Source organism: Scomber scombrus, chromosome 17 (assembly GCF_963691925.1).
Source record: "Scomber scombrus chromosome 17, fScoSco1.1, whole genome shotgun sequence".
Lineage (NCBI taxonomy): Eukaryota > Metazoa > Chordata > Actinopteri > Scombriformes > Scombridae > Scomber > Scomber scombrus.
This window is the reverse complement of record NC_084986.1, coordinates 13,998,615-14,017,526: the sequence shown is the minus strand read 5'-3', so window position 1 is coordinate 14,017,526 and position 18,912 is coordinate 13,998,615. Positions and strand designations below refer to the sequence as shown.

General features: G+C 40.9%; 1 protein-coding gene across 1 annotated transcript in view; it reads left to right on the top strand.

Moving 5' to 3' along the window:
* Positions 1-836: 836 nt before the first annotated feature.
* Positions 837-18,912, top strand: part of xkr6b (XK, Kell blood group complex subunit-related family, member 6b) — a 60,508-nt gene continuing 42,432 nt past the window's right edge. The window contains exon 1 of the mRNA XM_062437110.1: positions 837-1,402. Within this exon, the coding sequence (XP_062293094.1) occupies positions 837-1,402 (566 nt within the window). The remainder of the gene's footprint in view (positions 1,403-18,912) is intronic.

The window sequence follows — 18,912 nt, the reverse complement described above, 5'->3', positions numbered from 1 at the left end:
CAGATGCTGACATTTCAGCTTTATACAGTCATGCCAGAGGAGAGACAAACAAAAAGCACAGCAAGGTCACTATAAACTCTTTATAGAGCAATAAAACACATAGCAGGATGTTTTTTCCGACATTAGGAGTGCTTTTGTTTTGTTTCGCCTCCCTCCGACAAAAAAATTACCACACACTGTGTCACTGTGACTGATTCAAGTGTTCAAACATCGGGAATGACTTCCTTTGGTGGCGTGAATAGGCATGTTGCATTACATCATGCAGTCCTCTCCTGCATATTTGGGAGCTTCAAACGAGACACTAGATGGCAACCACGGAGAGAAGAAAAGACAGTGAGTGTGTATGTGTGTGCGTGAGTGAGTGAGTGAGGGAGCGAGAGAGAGAAAGAGAGAGAGGGGGGAGGAGGTGAGAGATGGGAGATGAATTACGTCGGCATGGGACGGTGTAGAGACGGTCTGCTCATGGCACTCAGCTTGCAGCTGGGGGAGAGCTGCAGAGAGGGGAAACAACTGAACAGCGGGGAATGAGATTAATGCACAGGTAAAAAATGCTGGACTACAGTTGGATGCACGAGATACAAATTATATTGTTTGAACCTGTAGGTTAGATTATTGTTGTTGCCAAGTGAGAATACACCTGCAGTGGGGGGAAACCAAGGAAAGATGTGCTGCGTCCGTGGTGCCAGTGGCGCACTATCTGGGCACAGAGTGAGCGACGACAACGCGCTGACACCCCGCTTTTAGATGGCTCCAACATCTGGGGTGCAAAACAGGTGTCAGGGAAGTGTCGTCACGAACCCCGGAAGCCGGAGGAGGTGGGAACATCAGAGGGAAAGATGGCAGCGAAATCCGATGGTCGCGGGGTCGTCACCGGTTTCGCCCAGCTGCACAACCTGGACGAGGTGGTGGGGACGGGAGAGGACGACACTCAGAACGGCAGCTCATTCCACATCTGCCACTGCTGCAACACCTCGTCGTGCTACTGGGGCTGCCGGAGCGCCTGCCTGCATTACCTCCGGGGGAAGGGGAAGGGGAAAGGGAGAGATGCGGCGCGGCCACCGCAGGAGGAGCGCCTCTGGCTGGATTGCCTGTGGATCATCCTGGCACTGCTGGTCTTCTTCTGGGACGTGGGGACCGATCTGTGGCTGGCCATCGACTATTACCACAAGCAGGACTTCCTGTGGTCAGGCCTGACCCTGTTCTTCGTGCTGGTGCCCTCGGTTCTGGTCCAGATCCTGAGCTTCAGGTGGTTTGTGCAGGATTACACTGGGGGCGGACTGGGCTCCGTGGAGGGGCTGAGTAGTAGAACTACAGCCAGTCTGCAAAGAGACAGGTGCTGTCGCCTCTCTGTCTGGCTCTGGCAGACCGTCATACACATCTTTCAGATGGGACAAGTGTGGAGGTAAGACAAACTTTAAGTTAAGCCATTAAAAGAATCCGTTAAACCCCCCAAAACACAGTTTTTCCAGCTCCCCTCAGTCTATCCATGCACTCAGCCTTCTAACCTCCTCCTGACTGTCACCTGGTATAACCCGCTGTTGTGTAGACTACATGACTGGGGTGAAAATCAGCACCGTGGTGATGACATCACGCTCGCTTCACAGTCTCTACTATTTTGGTATCACAGCCTTTATTTGCATTTTCAATGTTTATACATGTGATTACATTAGAACCTGTTTGCAACAAATTTCATGATCTCAGTCAAATGGGTTGACTGCCACAACGGCACAGAAATTGCCCCGCTGTGATTATTTCATCACAGTGCGCCATTGCGCTTGTGTGGGGAGGTAAGAGGGCTATTTGTTCAAAGAGGGACAGGTACTTGCCGGAAGCTTTTGTGTGTGTGTGTGTCTGTGTGTGTGTGTGTGTGTGTGTGTGTGTGTGTGTGTGTGTGTGTGTGTGTGTGTGTGTGTGTCAGGCGCGCCGTTCACATCACAGTGCACACGGTCGCCTCGATTCACCCGCTCACCCTCCCCGTATCAAATACTCCAACTCTGCAACTAGAGGCCAAGGGAGCATCTGTTTTCACAGCTCACAAAACTACATCTTCCCCCCACAGACATGATGTCATCGATTCCTCTGCGACGCTCGACATCTTTGGTCCCCAAATCCGTTTTTTGGCCATACAAATAGATGCATCTGGGGTCCGGGGGGATACTCAAGGTGCAGACTACTTCTCTGCGCGTAATCTGTGACATGTAGCGACTACAGCAGTAGTAAAATGTGACACTGGCGCGCGCAGTTTATCTACTCCAGCCGGGGCTTCTCAGCAGCGAATTGTTTTTGGTGCAGACAGACGCAGTGGCTGGCATTTAATGGAAAAAAAAGTAACGCATGACGGCTGCTCTCTCCGAGAGGACTGCCAGCGGCTGTACAGATGTAAAACAGCATACTGTGAGACTCAGTGGACAGAGTAAAAAAAAAACCCCAAAAAACACTCTTGTCTTTCAGGCATTCATTCGACGTTTGTTGTGTTTTTGTGCATCTATGTGTTTAAGAGGCTGAGGTTGACCACTGACTGTGTGTGTGTTATAATATTTGTGTTTGACAGATGCCTTTTCCATCTCAAGTCAAATAGATTTTTTAAGCAATGTGTTGTAGCCTAATGCATGAGAACATTTGTGCTACAGGCTAAATTACTCACATGCTGGGAATGAGAGTAAAATGTGAACAGAAACTGTCTGACCACATACTTAAAATGAGATACCTTCTCCGACAACCTAATCCAGTTTCAGCTATTCCCTTTGTCAATTTACTCTAAAATAAACCTATTTCCCTTTTCGGGTGACTGAAAAGAACATCTCCACGACATTCAAGTTAAATTTAGTACATACCGGTGCATCCCCTGTCAAGATGGGTTTTCCCAGAATGACACAGACAATCCACTCTGCATTCCTCATCAGGGTCATTTTGAGCCACACCTGAAGGCTATGTTATATTGATTAGCTGCAGTTGCATCAGCTCAGCTGTATTTACTCTAGTGTGGTTCGATTGATTATGTGTTCATATCTGTAGTGGGAAAAAGACTTAGAGAGTGCTGGTGTGCATTTAAAAGACATTGGTGGTTATCGTGGTTGATACACTCTGGACTGTTGCTGCCAGCCAGCCTGTAATTCCACCAATGGTTTCCCTCATGGTGCATCTCCCAGTTCCTCATTCTTCATCAGTGCTTCAGATGACAACTCAAGGATTTGTGAATAATAACTAACCAATGCATGTGCTGTATTATTTGGTAGTTTGCATTAGTAAGTGAAGTGGCCATTTTTTAGGTCACTACGCTCCCAAACATCAACTCAGGCCTGCATCATTTTGTTTTTGGTTTAAAGGAAACTATTTGACTTTGGTTGCAGAGTGAGTTTGTGCATGTGAGCGTGGGCCCTTTGGCAAGGAGCTTTTGAAGTGTTAAAAAAGAATAAATAAGAACTGAATTCAAAGGAATATATCAACAAAAATTGAATGTAAATTAAAACTTTTTAGAAAGGTTTGAAGTTCAAAGGGAAGCATATTTAAGTGTTTTGATACACCATTTTTATACCCGTTTTTATTTTTTATAAATGGTTTAAATATTTTAATTTTATTAAATTAAGTATTTGCATTGTGTGTGTCATATTTACATTTCATAAAGGTGTAATTTGAGTGTAAAAAGGAAATGACAATTAACAACATAATTCTCAGTGTGATTTAAAATTAGTGACTCATTTTACTGCTAAGTGGATGTACCGTCATATATTTATAATTTGGAAAGAGGTTGAAAGGTTTAAAAACATTCAATTTCTGTTACATACGTTAGCACAGTCATCCACAGGTAAAAGTACCCAGGGCCCCGCCCATACTACAACACCCGTCCATAAATCTATAGCTACATGGATCAGGTGCTACAGAGGTGAGTGAATAAATGTAGCACATGCCAATATGGTACTTAGTGTCCCTGAAGATGAAGACATCATTAGCACTGAAGAGGCAAAAGAACCCCACACAGAACCCCCAAACCAACAGACAATAAAGAGTATGGATGTTTAATGACCTTTTGTTGAGTCATCCCCACTGTACTAGGTGAAGAGTGTCTAGATTGGCTTGTACAGACAAAGTTCACAAGAAAGCAAGAAAAAAAGAGAAAAAAAGATTTGTTGAGAGGCTCAGCTTTAGAGATAATTCAGGCAGTTTGCACATCAAATCCTGAAGCTAGCCATATGTTGTACATACAGGCAATAGAAAGTACCTTTGGAACCAGAATCAGAATGGCTTAGGCTGAACATCATTACCCTGCGCATTGGCTGGAATTCTTAGCACTGAAGTTGGCAGTGGTGGACACATTCCATGACTAATTGTACTAAGCTACAGTTAAGGTCACTGGTCACAGGATTGACAACAATCCACTAACTTGTGTACTCACTTCAGCCCAACAAAATGTCACAGAACATTATTGGCTAGCTGCCTTAGTCACTTATGAGTTCAACATCCATCGTCCTGTTCATCACAACATTGACGCTGACCTGCTGCCCTGGCAGTACACCAAAGAGGACACAGAGAACTGGACAGATATCTCCCCCCCAGGCATTAAAGCCACCTGCAAGCAAGTTTGTGCCATTAAAACACCTAATGCCCCTGTTAGGGGCTATTAGATCAGTTTACAGGCCCTCCAACAGCTATCCCTGAAGTGCGCACCAGTCCTTTGAGCTTAGGTGCGAGTACCATTGATCAGTTGTGAACCCAAAAGAGCTTAAATTTGCCTCAGACCTTGATCCAGCTATTGGACCAGTAAAACAAGCCATTGAGTCTGGTAAGATACCAGTTTAGTCCAGTAGTGACCCACCTGATATTGCACTGCTCAGCTGAGACAGCTCAAAATAGAGCTAAAAGATGGAATACTCTGCAGAGTTAAAAAGACCGAAGCACAGTGGAGAAACCAAACAATTGTTCCTTCCAGAGAGGTACTGGACTGTAGTAATAAGGTCATTACATAAAAAGTGTGGACACTTACGAGTAGAAAGAACCTCTGAACTGCTCAAAGACATAGTCGATTGGCCACGTATGACTGCTGAAGTGGAGCAGCATATCAAAACTGAAGATGTGTCTCCAGCAAGACTTTCTCACAGTGTGCATCATCATTGAACCAGATCACAAGCAATGGCCCTTTAGATCTAGTCTGCATTCCTTTCTTGCAGGTAGAGCAAGACAGCAAGGGGGTTGCCAGTGAATTAGTAATGACAGACCACCTCATAAGATATGTGCAAGCATTTCCCACCAAGGATCAAAAAGCCATCACTGTCACCAAAGTCTTGTGGGAAAGATATTTGTGTACATTAAGGTGTACCAGCAAAAAACAACAAAAAATGTCCCCTTGATGCCCAACCGGAACACTTCAGTTGAACACTTCTGGCAGTGCTTGGAACATAAGAAGCCATAAAGAAACAAAACTGAGGTCAGCACATCATTCAGCTGCACACAAATTATGCTAAAGGACACTTCTGTTTTGTTACTACCCTTGATGGAAAGGGTGAGCTGAAACAGTCAAGAAACCACCAGTCACAAAGATGCAACATACACATAAGCATCACAGGCATTACTCACCGCTTGAGTACCTGAATACCTGATGATACTTCCTCCTCCTCAAACTCAGAGTTTGAGGATGTAAATGAATATCCTTTGATATGGATGAAGTCAGGAGTTATGTCTCAGCTTCTTACCAACACGCAGGAAACTACACACATTCTGAAGATGAAAATTCTGGGTTGTGAGTGAACGAGATTTGGCACTACAAAGTGAGGTATCACCAAATGCTGCTGCCCCTCATCAATCAGAAAATGAGGATGTGCAAACCAGTGATACTTCTGAAGAAATTGCTGAGAAATTAAGCCAGTCATTCACTTAATTTAAGTGGCCAACCTGGACATCCTACTGAGGAACTTGTGAACATTGCGCATCAAGAAATGGTTATGCAATTGAACTTTAGTTCCTCGGGCAAAAATGCTATAACATCATTAAAAAATCCTAAACCCTCCAACAAGTTGTTTAGCATGGAGAGATAACAGTCATCCAAACTAGACAAGAGCCAAAGTCAGATGAGGACATCGAAATCTTTAGAAGGGGGAGGGTGTAGCCCAATCTAAAAAGTGTAATTTTAGATGAATAAATGTAGGCAAATGAACAAATATTTGTCATTGAGCGAAATTCAAATAGTATGTTTACTGTACACATAAGAGTTATTCAGTTAGCTCACAGCCTAATCCCAGATGGCATAAGGTTGTCCATCTTGACATGTTGTGAATTGCACTGATTTTTATCAACTTGTCGCCCAATCAGAAAGGTGATGGTGCGGGATGTAAAGGCAACCCTGGAGAGTGAAGCCACAAGCTAGTGAGATGAAAAATAGACAAGCTGTGTTGTAAAAGCTGTTGGAGAGTGATTATGTCCATTACTTTGGTGGATACATTGGATGACTAAAGTGACAGAGAAAACGGTCATGTACACTTGTTAAACAGAGAGCATTAGGAAGCACTCCTTGGACACTAGAAGAGTAAACCAAAGTCTTTAAATGTTTTCTTATGCTTTTTTTATACCCGTTTCTTTTTATTTTTATAATTACATAAAAATATTTACATTTCATTAAGGTGTAATTTGAGTTTAAAAAGGGAATAATTATATATATATATATATATATATATATATATATATATATATATATATATATATATATATATATCATTTCTGTTACACAGGTTAGCACAGCCAGACACAGGTAAAAGTACCCAGGGCTCCAACCATAGTAACCATTTAGACAGTTCATAACTATATAGCTACATGGGTTGGGTGCTACATGTAGTCATAAGGAACACAAGGAAACATAATCTGTTGGTGTGTATGTTATGACAGCACAAAGCCTGGGGCGAGGGATAGTTGTCAAGCCACTGTCTCCCCTTGGACATTATCCGCCTGGCTGCTGGTTCGGGGTTGAGGGTCAAAATCTGCTCCTGTCAGCTTAGTGAGAGTTCACAACCCAAGACTTGCAGGGCTAACAGTTGATATGGAGATTAGTAGCCCCTGCAAGAGGCCCCCCTGCAAATAGGTAGCATAAGTTAGCATATTACAATGGATAATTGGGCAAGAATATATATTAAACTATTCAGTGAGTGCTTTCTCATTTGTACTTTTCAAATCATTTGTTTTGTTACCATATTGGCAGTAAATGATCATTATCCATGAGAGGATTTTAAAGCAACTATCACAGCCTTTCTTAGCATACATAACAAGATGCTACAGTATCAGTTTGTGAAATGTTTTGCATTCATTAATATGAAAAAACAAGATGAAGTACTGACAGGACTGACAAACACTGCCTCATCATGTCTCATTACTCAATTCTATCTTCAATTCTCGATTCAATTAGCTGCTCTCCCTCGTTGCACCTGAGGACCGAGCTGATGACAGAATCACCAAGCTTGTTTTGCAGTTATCTCCTTGTTAATTGTTGACAGAACGGGGAGGATTCCTCTCCCATCTGTAATCCCACTATATCATTGGCTCTCTGCAGCTCTTTCATGTTGTCCTCCCTGTGAATCACCAGCGCTGCTGGCGGTGCCTCCTTCAGTTTACAGATTCCACTCACATATGCCCATGCACACAGTAGCTCTCACACATACACAGAGGTCTCCTGGCGGTGCGATGGACAGCTTAATCAGTGTAAACCCAAATTAGCGTCTGACCGAAAAAGAAGTGCATCCATCTTCTCTCCCCAAAGGAAATCTGAGTATAAGTTTTGGAAGCTCTTTGTTGTTGGGAAATCCCAGCAGAATTGGGTGGGGTGTTACACTCTCTTTCCTTTTAATGTCTTTGGTTGAGAATAATGTATAATGGGCAATTATAAGAAGTTTCCCATGAACTGAACCTAATAACAGGACTTGAATCCTATTGAGTAGTGAGCTTCCAATAGCACTGTAGAACAACCATGTGCTTAAAATGCATGCAGAAATTTCATATTAAAACACTTTAAAAGTCCCATAATATGCATCAGGAAACAATACTCGCAACATGCACACTGTCTAGATGCCAATCCTGTTAAACTCGGCTGCCAAATGTCAGCCTGGACACTTTTAGATGTTCAGGCTGGACATCTAAAAGTCCAGCCTGGGATGTTCCTGTAACAGAGAGGATGTTCCTGTAAATGTTCCAAAATATTCCCTGAAACTTCCTTAATGGAAATGGGATGAATGGTGGATTTTGTTGAGACTGAAACTGAGGAGCTGTCCAGTTCTGAAATCACTGCTCTACTTGTGTTCTTTTTGTGGGAGCTGTCCAGTACTGGAATACATTTCAATGCATTTTCTTGGCATCTTTAAGTTTAAGCAGCCTATAATTCAACACAGTGAGTATACATGAGTTTGTATAGATTTATACTGTCTCATTTGATGTTACACAGTCTCCCAGACAAACACAACAGTGCATTGCTGAGCACTCTAACGACAACGAAGATGATACCTAGGAGACACATTTCACATTTGAATATACTGAATGATCAGTGCATATTTGGATTGCTGATGACTTTATTCTTGATGGTGAATTTGTCAACTGCAGTAAGAGGTGCTGAAACATTTGTATGATTTGAGTCATGTTTACTTACAGTAAAATGAATTGATAAGGTAGTAGAGTTTCATTGGGGTAGAACTGATGAAGATACACAGTATATGTGATTCCTGTTGTTTTTCATGGTGATACATTGTGTGCATAATAATTAGAGTGTGTAGGCAGTATAGCTTGCTTGACAGTATTAAAATGTAAAATATTCCAGCTCAGTGCCAAAATTCACTGCACTTCAGACTACTAAAATGGTAATCTCCTATATTTTGAAGGGTCAAATGGGACCATAAATATGCTGGTAAACATACATTCTTATGTTAGGGCTTGTGTTATTCATTTTCAGTGTTGGCTATCAAGGAATTCTCCAGTTCTGCAGAAGCCAAAGTTGTGGGGGTTCCCCCTTTGCAATTGTAAAAAATGTTTAACACCACAGATCTGATGCTTGGATTACACTGTAATCCTGTACAAGAGTGGGCTCACCACCGAGCAACATGAAGAAACCGCCTCATGGTTGACATCTGCTTCTGTTTCCTAGCCTGGTAAATATTAATACAGACTGGGAAGGAGTCGACAAAAGCCTCTCTTGGCTGGCTGGGCTGCTTGTAGTTGCCAAAAAAGGTTTGTACATGCAGCAAAGCGAGACATTGAGATGATACAATGCAACCAGCTGCCCTATCAAGGAAAAAAAACAGCTGAGGGCGATGAAAGAGGGAAGAGATGAAGGCTTGGATAAACTGGAGACAATCCATATGATTATGTATTGAGGGTTTAAAATGTCGAAAGATCGGACCATGTTGTTCCCTCTACAGTGGAAGCATTGGAGTATTTTTTAGTGAAAGAAACAACTGATAGACAGCCAGGTCTTACTGGGCTGCTTATTCTGTTCACTGGCAGAATAAATAACTCTGGGAATCTCCTTAAAATTCATTTGTTTTTTCCTTTTTTGTAAAGTCATATGAAAGATATGAATGTCTTGATGTTCATTTTATGAGAAACACATTAAAATACATACTGTTAACCCAAATAGATTTGGAAATGAAAAGAACACATTGACACAGACAAGAAATCCTTATCTGTTTTAAGGTACAAGGTACACATTTGACTCTGTTGTGTATTATTTACAGACAGCACATTAAACTTCCATTGCCTCTCTAGTACATGTCAATGAGCAATGCTCATTTTCTCATTAGCACTGATAACAGGGGACAAACCTGTTAAACCCCCCAATTATGTGACAGAGGGGCCTATCAGAATGCAAGAAAAGCAGGCTTTCTTGGGAACATATCGCAGCTGGGGGTAAAGAGACAGAAAGGCAGAAATGAAACTGAAATATGTGGCTCAGTTATTCAAGTGGCAGAGGAAAAGAGAGGGATCTGCAGAGAAAGAAAGGGGGATTCAATTGGTGTTTTGGTTCAGTGTCATCAGCAGTTGAGTTCAAGCTGGGTTATTGAATTAGAGAGAATTGCCCGAAAATGTTTGATTCAAACAGACGGATGCAGGATTAAATTGTATATCATAGAAATCAGAAAGATTTACAGAGTAGGCAAGTGTGTTGTCATTGACGTTACCACGTCATGGTAAAACCTGAAATAAATGAGTAGCTAACATGTCAGGTGATTGCAAACCCATTTCTTGAGGCGATAACACCCGGTGTTACTGCAGAGAGCTCTTAAGTTCATTGCAGGGTGAACCTATGATGATGCTTGATTTAACTGCCACAGGCCTGCCTCCTGAGCAAAATAATATTTTGTAGTAGAAGCCCGAAGGGCCTGATGTTACATCCTTACTGCCTCTCAACACTGTTCAATAGACAAGAGACAGGATGGTGCACATAAAGGAATATTAAAGCAAAGGAGCAGATGGGTTACCAGACAGACATTTGTATGCAGATCACATATATATGTGTGCGGGTCAGGCACATACACACACATACACAAACACCTCAGGGGAGTAGAGAGCAGTTCTTTTTTGATAAACCTTCTTATATGCAGTCTCACATCACAGCCTCTTTCTCGCTGACAGACACGCAGAAACACACACCTTGGCAGAATTATACATTTCCATGTCCTGTTTCTTCAGGCACTTAGATCAGAGAGAGGTGGTGCAGAAAATGGACAATGAAACCACCCCCTACCCTCTCCTGGCCCTCTGCTTTTGCAAAAAAAAAAAAAAAAATCATTTGCACTCTTCCCCTTGAAGAACACAGAAATAAGTATACCTCTTATTTTACAAGAAGAAAGACTACAAATAAACATGATAAATGTGCACTTAGTTACATGTGCTCCTTTCATTTAACATTAGAGAACTAGGCAGGATCAGGAAGATAATTCTCCTTTTTTTTTTTACTGTCAGCAAATCCCATGAAAAGACAAAAAATCAACAGCAAACTCATCCTACTAAGAATTTTAACAATATCGCCTCTTTATCCAAAGCTTGATGTAGCTTGTTCCTTTGTGCCATAGACCTCCATTATTGTCCAAAACTGATTTTTAAAAAAAAACAACAACCCAAAAAACCACACATCAATGTTCTGACATTATAATGAACCTGGGTGCTTGAGCTGCAACGATTAATCGATTAGTCAGTCCACAGAAAATTAATCACCAACTCTTTTGATAATCAATCATTTTGAGTATTTTTCAATTAAGAATGTTAAAATTTTCTGATTTCAGCTTCTCAAATGTGAAAAAAAAAAAAAAATTTAGTCTTCTATGATAGTAAACTGGTATCTTTGGGTAATGGAAATGTAAATTTGGATTTTCGGCCGAGACAAAACAAGACATTTGAGGACTTCATCTTTTGGGAAACACTGAGGGATATTTTTCACTTTTTTGCAACATTTTGATATATCAAACGATTTATTGGCAAATAATAAAGAAAAAATGATAATTAAAATAATTTGGTGCAGCCCTAATGGATGCTACAGTTTATTTTGTGTCAATCTCACATATGCTGTCCTGCTGCTGTTAACACTAATGAGCATACTAAACATGTATTAATCCACTGCTGAAAGTAGTCCCCAAAAATGCACTACTCACTCCTGTTGGAGTTTGAGTCCAGTTGTTTTGAGAAATTGTTGGGCCTTTTTTCAAAAATGAAACTATATATTTCACTCATATCAAACTATTTCATGTCTTATATAGGGATTAATAACACAGATAAAGAGGATAAAGACAGAGTAATGTATTGCTGGTCTTTTCATGGCACTTATAAGACAACAAGAAAAATATAAAATAACACCAACCTTATCCTTTAAGGTTAAGGCAGACAAACACTCGCTACTATATTTTCAATTTGCTTCTGTATATGTGTAGAACTGCATATCATGTTTACATTCTTCTCTCCTGCTCGCTACATTTGTAGCTTGCGTGCCTGTGGAACTTAGCTCATGATGATGTAGGATTTATTTACTTTGAAGTCTGTTGTTTGTTCAACGTGATGTGTGCCTAGTACTCTACTGTCTGGCAATTATATTGGGTGCATCACTTCAACTCTCAATCCTCCCTAAAGCTGTCTATTATTCTCATACCTCTCTACATAAAAATCTAAATCTGCCCCGTTTTCCTTTGAGCCTTCACAACAAAGTGATGTGCGGGTTGTGTGATGTATATTTTTCCACATTAATCTGCTGCATATTCTACTCAGAGAATATCATTACCTAGGCCATGCAGATGATATCCAGTGTGAGCTGAAATACTTACACACAAAGGTTATTTTTCATCCAGATTCCCTAGCCTAATAGTTACATTCCTTATATATATTTATGCTTCTCTTTCTCCCAAATTAGGTGAGGCCCAAACTCCCAGATGTACTATTTGAGACCATCATGTGTTCTCCTTGTACACCCACTCTATCCATTAATGCTCCTCATAAGCTCAAGCCACCACATTACCATCTGTCCTCTCTATGAAGTTAACATATGTTTTTATTTTTATCCCCTCCCCATATCCTCCCTATCACTAACACCTATTAATGTTCTTAGGCTTCTCATAAAGCCTTTTATCTTCCTCTATCCATCCTGCAAGGAAACGGCGCACTATGTGTTCTTCTATCTTGTCTTATCCTCTCCTTATTGTCTAAGTTAAAAAGACTGAGCTTTTTTACACTGTGAGCTGAAATGCTGTGTCCCTTACCACTAGTTAAAGTCATCATGGTACCTCCCTCCCCTCCATCTTTCTCTTTATGTCTGTGCTTCTCTTCACATAAAGCTGCACTTGACCTCCATTTCTGTCAAGGAAACTGGAGCATCTGGCTCCTGCCCCAGTACACCTCCTCCCTTCCTGGCTCCCTCATCCTACCATACCACCCGTCTTTTAATCCCCACAGACCCCATTTTCAGATCTCCCGCACTCACCCGTCCCTTTAGTTCTTCACTTCTGCTCCCCTTTTCTGACAAAACGTCTTGTGTCTGCAGGAAACTGTTACACCTCAGTTTATGAGTCAACCTGTGGCTTAATGGCTCTCCTCTCACACTCTTCATGCCATTCCTTTGGATCCATGGCTTTTCAAATGCACTTTTTTTGTCACACTGAAAAAAATGCTCACGATAGCCTGGATCAATACAAAATTCTACAAAAAGGGGGAAGTTACCTCTCTTCAACAAGTACCATTTCAAGAGTCTTTGAAGGATGCATTACATACAATATTGATATTGCCTCTGAATTACAAACTTTCTGTACTGTGAGAGGATTATTGGCACTTCAGAATCAACATCTCACTATGCAGTGCCATGCAGCTTTTAGCCACTTTTCAGCTCAAGTCAAAACAATGCTAGGTGACAGCTGTGGCTAGCCACTCTCAGTCTGGGAGCTCACGCAGGCTGATTGTCCACTGTGAAGTAGAAGGAAACAAGTGGCAGGTGAAGAAAACCAAACAACAAGGAAACCAAATAGACCCAGATATTTTTCTAAAGAGTTGAAAGAATGAATCAGAGCTATCAAAGGATAAAAAAAGGTGACTCCTGGACTACATTTACAAAGTAGAAACAGCAAGTTCACAGATGTAAGTGGGCGAAAAAGTGGGGTTTGTGTGCAGAATGTGTGCAGTTACCAAAATGCCATGTACACCAGAAGAGACTGTACAGCCTGGGTGGTAAGAAAAAAGAAGGTAAAAGCATTTATGTACCAAACCCTCTTAAATCCCCAGCAGCAGTAACCAAGCACTCCATTGAAAAAGAAAAAAGGGAAGTGTTTGTGGGTGGGAAGTCAGTGAGGGATCTCATACTTGCGTGGTCCTGGGAGGAAGTTTGAACTGCTGCATAATGAAGCTTGTTCCTCCATGCTGTCAGGAAAAAAGAAGCGGCTGGTCTCTCCATTTGTACTGGAGGACGCAAACGACCTACCCAGACCAGCAATACTGTGGGAGTTAGAAGTGACAAGGGCTGCAGTGTGAGGGTAATTGGCTGGCGTAATTGGCTGGTGAGAAAAAGACAAAAAAACACAGTATAACCCACATTGGTTTTACTGAGGATGTATATTTGAAACCACAGCAGGAGAATATAGAGTATGTTAGTCTATGGGACCATTATGTTCTCATTATCATACCAATAAAAATACTGTCAGTAAAACGCTCAATTGGTAAATAAGAGCAATCGTATTAGCAATATATCATATATGAAACTTAATTCCAACTCTTTATTTTCACCCTTCTTTTTCACATCTTCTAATCAGTATATTAACACTTTATATGTGGTTTATAACATGCTATACAGTTGGAACTACAATAAGACATCCATTACTGGTGCATAAACACTTAATGAAAGAAAATGATATACATTTCTCACAAAATCTTCAACTGATGGGTGTCATCACACACACACACACACACACACACACACACACACACACACACACACACACACACACACACACACACACACACACACACACACACACACACACACACACACACACACACACACACACACACACCTTCCTGGCTCTTTTTGATGCTATCTGTGTTTTATTCATATTTCTACTGTGTCTTAGAAGCTGCATCAGCAGTGCTCAGAGAGGACCACCATTGTTTGAGTCTAATCACGGTTGACGCTCCAGGCGTCAATTTGATAAACAGACAATCTCTGCTTATAAATAATTGAACAGTCCCGTTAGTTCTCTCGCTCTCACAGTGTCACACTCACAGGGTTTCACAGTCATCTCTTCTCATTCTCATATTTGCATGGCGATACCCTGCTTAGTGAGCTGTTACACTCTCTGAGAAATGAGGAATATGAGGATGCACCGCATGCAAAGACAAAAGAGCACACTCCTTCTCGAAAATTTAAGAGGTGTTGTGCAGAGTGTGGATGACGTTTCAGTTCACTAAGCAGGGCATCTTGAATGAGATGAAATTACTACAAAGCCAGCAAACACTGTGACATTGACAGAATTAAGGCAAACGCAAAGTGTAGGTTTTTCAGAAAGTTTGCAGGATTCAAACATCAATACTCAGGTTGTTACAGATGACACTGACTGCAGTAGCAAATATCAAACCCTCTAGTCAGCAGAAAGTGTCTTTATTTAAGCATGTGTGGTTATTTCTTGATCTTTGGAAGGAAAATAATCTACAGGTCAAAAGTCCACTGTCTGGTTTTCTGAGCTCAAAACCTGAGCTGAGCAATTTCAAAAAGAATACAGCTGTAAACTTCATTTAAAAAAAGAACAGTTCAATATTTAAGAAATACACTTATTTTCTTTCTTGCCAAGACTAAAATAAGAAAATTATATCAATCTCATTATAACTGTCAGTGGATGGTTAGCTTAGCTTAGCATAAAGACTGGCCATGAAATTTCTTTTTTACATTTTTAATTTAAAAAATGCAACTTGTTTTGTTTTTTGTACAGATTAAACAATTTAGATAAAATGTGTTAACTAGTGAGTTAAGGTTTTATAACTTTTAGATAGAGCCAAGTTAGCAGACAATTTGTTCTAGTCTTATTGTTAATCTAAGTGAACTGTCTCCTCATATTAAACAAATAGATGTAAAAATTGTATAAATCTTCTCATCTAACTCTTTGCAAGATAGCACATTTAGCTATTTCCCCAAATTATTCCTTTATTTTCATTGTAGTATATTCAACCAGCATGCATCCATGCTTAACTCTTTTTGGGTTTTCACATTTTGTTTTGTGAGAGGAATGTTATCTGGCCCACATAATGTTAAGGCCTTCTCATATTTAGGACAGCACATATTCAGGCCTCCCTCTCAGCAGTCTATCACTGTCCTTCCTGTGTCCTTCCTCTCTTCCTTATGATTGTTGCTGGATGGCTTTTTCCTTTCTTCAGGTGACCGTGGCGAGCCAGGAGAGCTAAATTGGGTTCTTGAGGGGGAACTGAGAGCATCATGGCAGAGAGGTCATCAGCTCACGAGTCCAACAGTGATCATTTAGGTGTCACACATCACCACCTCTTCAGGCCTGACAGGGAATGGGTTCACACCAAGTGTGCTTCAGATGTTGAAACTCCTAGTTATTTTTTCTTTCTTGTTTTCATTCTTTCTTAACTCTTGTCCCTCTATTTGTATTTGCTCTTGTACTTTTATTTCCCACTTCTCCTCCTTCCTCGCTTCTATCAGTCTTTCTTTTTCATTTATCTGTTGTTTTGTTTCCGCTGCGTCCTCACTCCCAATATGTTTTCCCTCAGAGTGAATTACATATAATAATAATAACAACAACCTGTGTGCTTCAGGCCCTGCAGGGTATTAAAATACACTGACAGTGTGGTGAGTTTGCTTGTGTGCGGGCAAAAGCAATGAACGCTTACTGATAACACTCTTCTGCCAACCCCCCAACATGTACACACACAAAAAAACTGTTTTACTTGTTACATCAGCCTCATATGCATACTGTACATATGTAACTTGTATATATGCATACATATGGATGTATGACTGTGTGTGTATGCATAGGAGGTGTGAATGTTCTTTTGCCATATGGTACAAGTGAGAAGCACTTGACTCATCTCATATAATATAGTGTATAACATCTGATGTGTTGCTGTGAAGTTCATCTCTGCAGAAAGACACACAGCAACGCTGTAACTCGAGAACAGGTCATTACTAAGACTAAGATTAGTCTTTTACATATTTAGGGGGCTGACCATGCAATGCCTTGTATTCCAAGATAGAAATAATAAAATCAATCTTTTAAAGGTGCAGTGTGTAGAATTTAGAACAGAAAACAGATGGATAGTTTGTGTTTTTGTTACCTCAGAAAGAGCTATTTATATTTACATAGAGAGCAGGTCCAGCAGTAGCCCAGAACAGACATACCAACCACTGGCTCTGGAGAGGGCCTTTTGTGTTTTTCATAAGTTTCGCAGCCACCGAAGGTTCTCCTAATTGCTTGAAAGGGGAGGGGGAGGGGAGGGGTATTCATTTGGTTGCAATCTGCAATGTCACTGTTAGAAGTAACTAAATCTTATAACCTGATCCTTTAAGTGACAGGGAGCCAATAGAACAATGTGACAACTGGAGTAATGTGTGATCTATGTAGTTTTTGTTGCATTAGTTAAGGTGTGACATAATAAAAGATAGAAGAGCAGATTTACTCCTGAAAAGGACAGAGGCACTGTCACTGTCAGGAAACAACAAATAACAAAATGAAAAGATGGATTACTTTGTTCCCCAAATTTTAAGACTGAGGGAAGTATCTGATTTTTGTAATATTCTTTAGATGGAAAAAGCAGGAGGACTGGACCGGAAATTCTGCAAGGAGCTCAAGATTTAGGTTGGGACAGTATGTAGAAGGTAACAATATCTGGAGCTACAAGAAAAACAACTTAATTAGACTTAATAGTTGTTTTGTTTATCATCCATTTTGGATTGTTACTGGCTTCATAGAGTTATTGTGATTACAATAATAATAACATTAACAATACTACTACTACTACTACTACTACTACTACTACTACTACTACTACTACTAATAATAATAATAATAATAATAATAATAATAATAATTAAAGCCGCAAGCGGCGATGGCGGGCCCTCGCTCACCCATGCCACCGCGGGGCCTGAGGCATGGCGGGGCTGTGGCGTGAAGCAGAAAGTGAGAAAAAACCTGGAAGGAGGCCAAAAATGCAATGTTTCGTTCATCCAGTAGGAGGCAGTCACAGGTAGTTACACATATGGTCTGGTGTGGTCTGGTGTGTTCAGGGCGGCCACTCATCAGTCATGTGAAGTTTGGAGTGAATCGGACAAAGCATGAGGGAGTTATGAGCAGTTGATGGTTCATCCACCAGGGGGCAGTAATGGGATGCATGCAGGTGTGTTCAGAGTCAGTCCCTCATCACACATGTGAAGTTTCGTGGAAATCGGACAATGTTGATGCAAAAAATGGCACTTCCTGTTTCCACTAGGGGGCGACATGAGCGACACCCCTATCAGATGGAAGAGGTCTCCACCCTGGACCTGTGTATCAATTTTCATGATGATACGTGTTCAATAAAGCCATCAAAAAGCCAAACGTATTTTCATGGCGAGGAATTGATGGTAGCCACGCCCCCACAGGGACGCCATTACTCGTAGCTTCACAGTGTTCATAATGTAGCTTCACCAACTGGTTCTGCATGTTTTAGAAGTGGAATTTGAAGTTGATGGGGTCAACTATGTATTTTTCATGAATTTAAGTTCACTTCCTGTTACCACCGGGGGGCGCTATGAGTTACGTGGGAAGTTAATATATCGGGACGTTCAGGGCGGAGCCATCATCATGTCCAGCAAGTTTGAAGCTGATCGGATGAAGTATGTGGGCGTGAGAGCCACTAGTATGTACATGGCGAGCACGCCAAAGTTAGTTGAGCCCTGGCAGACACGCCCTTTGACCTACGGATGCGCAGAGCACAACTTAAGCTCAGCTAGGTCTGGAGATGTTGCGTACCTAATTTGAACTTGATCGGGTGAACGCTGTGGGAGGAGTTAATTTTAGGCGGGAAAAATCAAAACCAAAATGGCCGACTTCCTGTTGGGTTGAGGTCATGAGGTCAAGAGGCTTTTTTGCATATGTGGGTATAATACATATGTGTACCGAATTTTGTGAGCATAGGACAAAGTTAGCAAAATTCCCTATGGGCATTTTTGGACTTTGTAGGGGGCGCTATTAATAATAATAATAATAATAATAATAATAATAATAATAAATGTTTATTTGTAAAGCACTTTTCATAAAGTAATCTCAAAGTGCTACAGAAACCAAAAAACAAAATAAACAAAAGACTAAGAGAAAAATCAGACACGATTAAAATCAGACACGATTAAAATCAGACACGATTAAAATCAGCAGAAGAAAGAATAGCTATAAGAGGAGAAGAAAGTGCAGAAAGAGAATAAAAACATCTAGG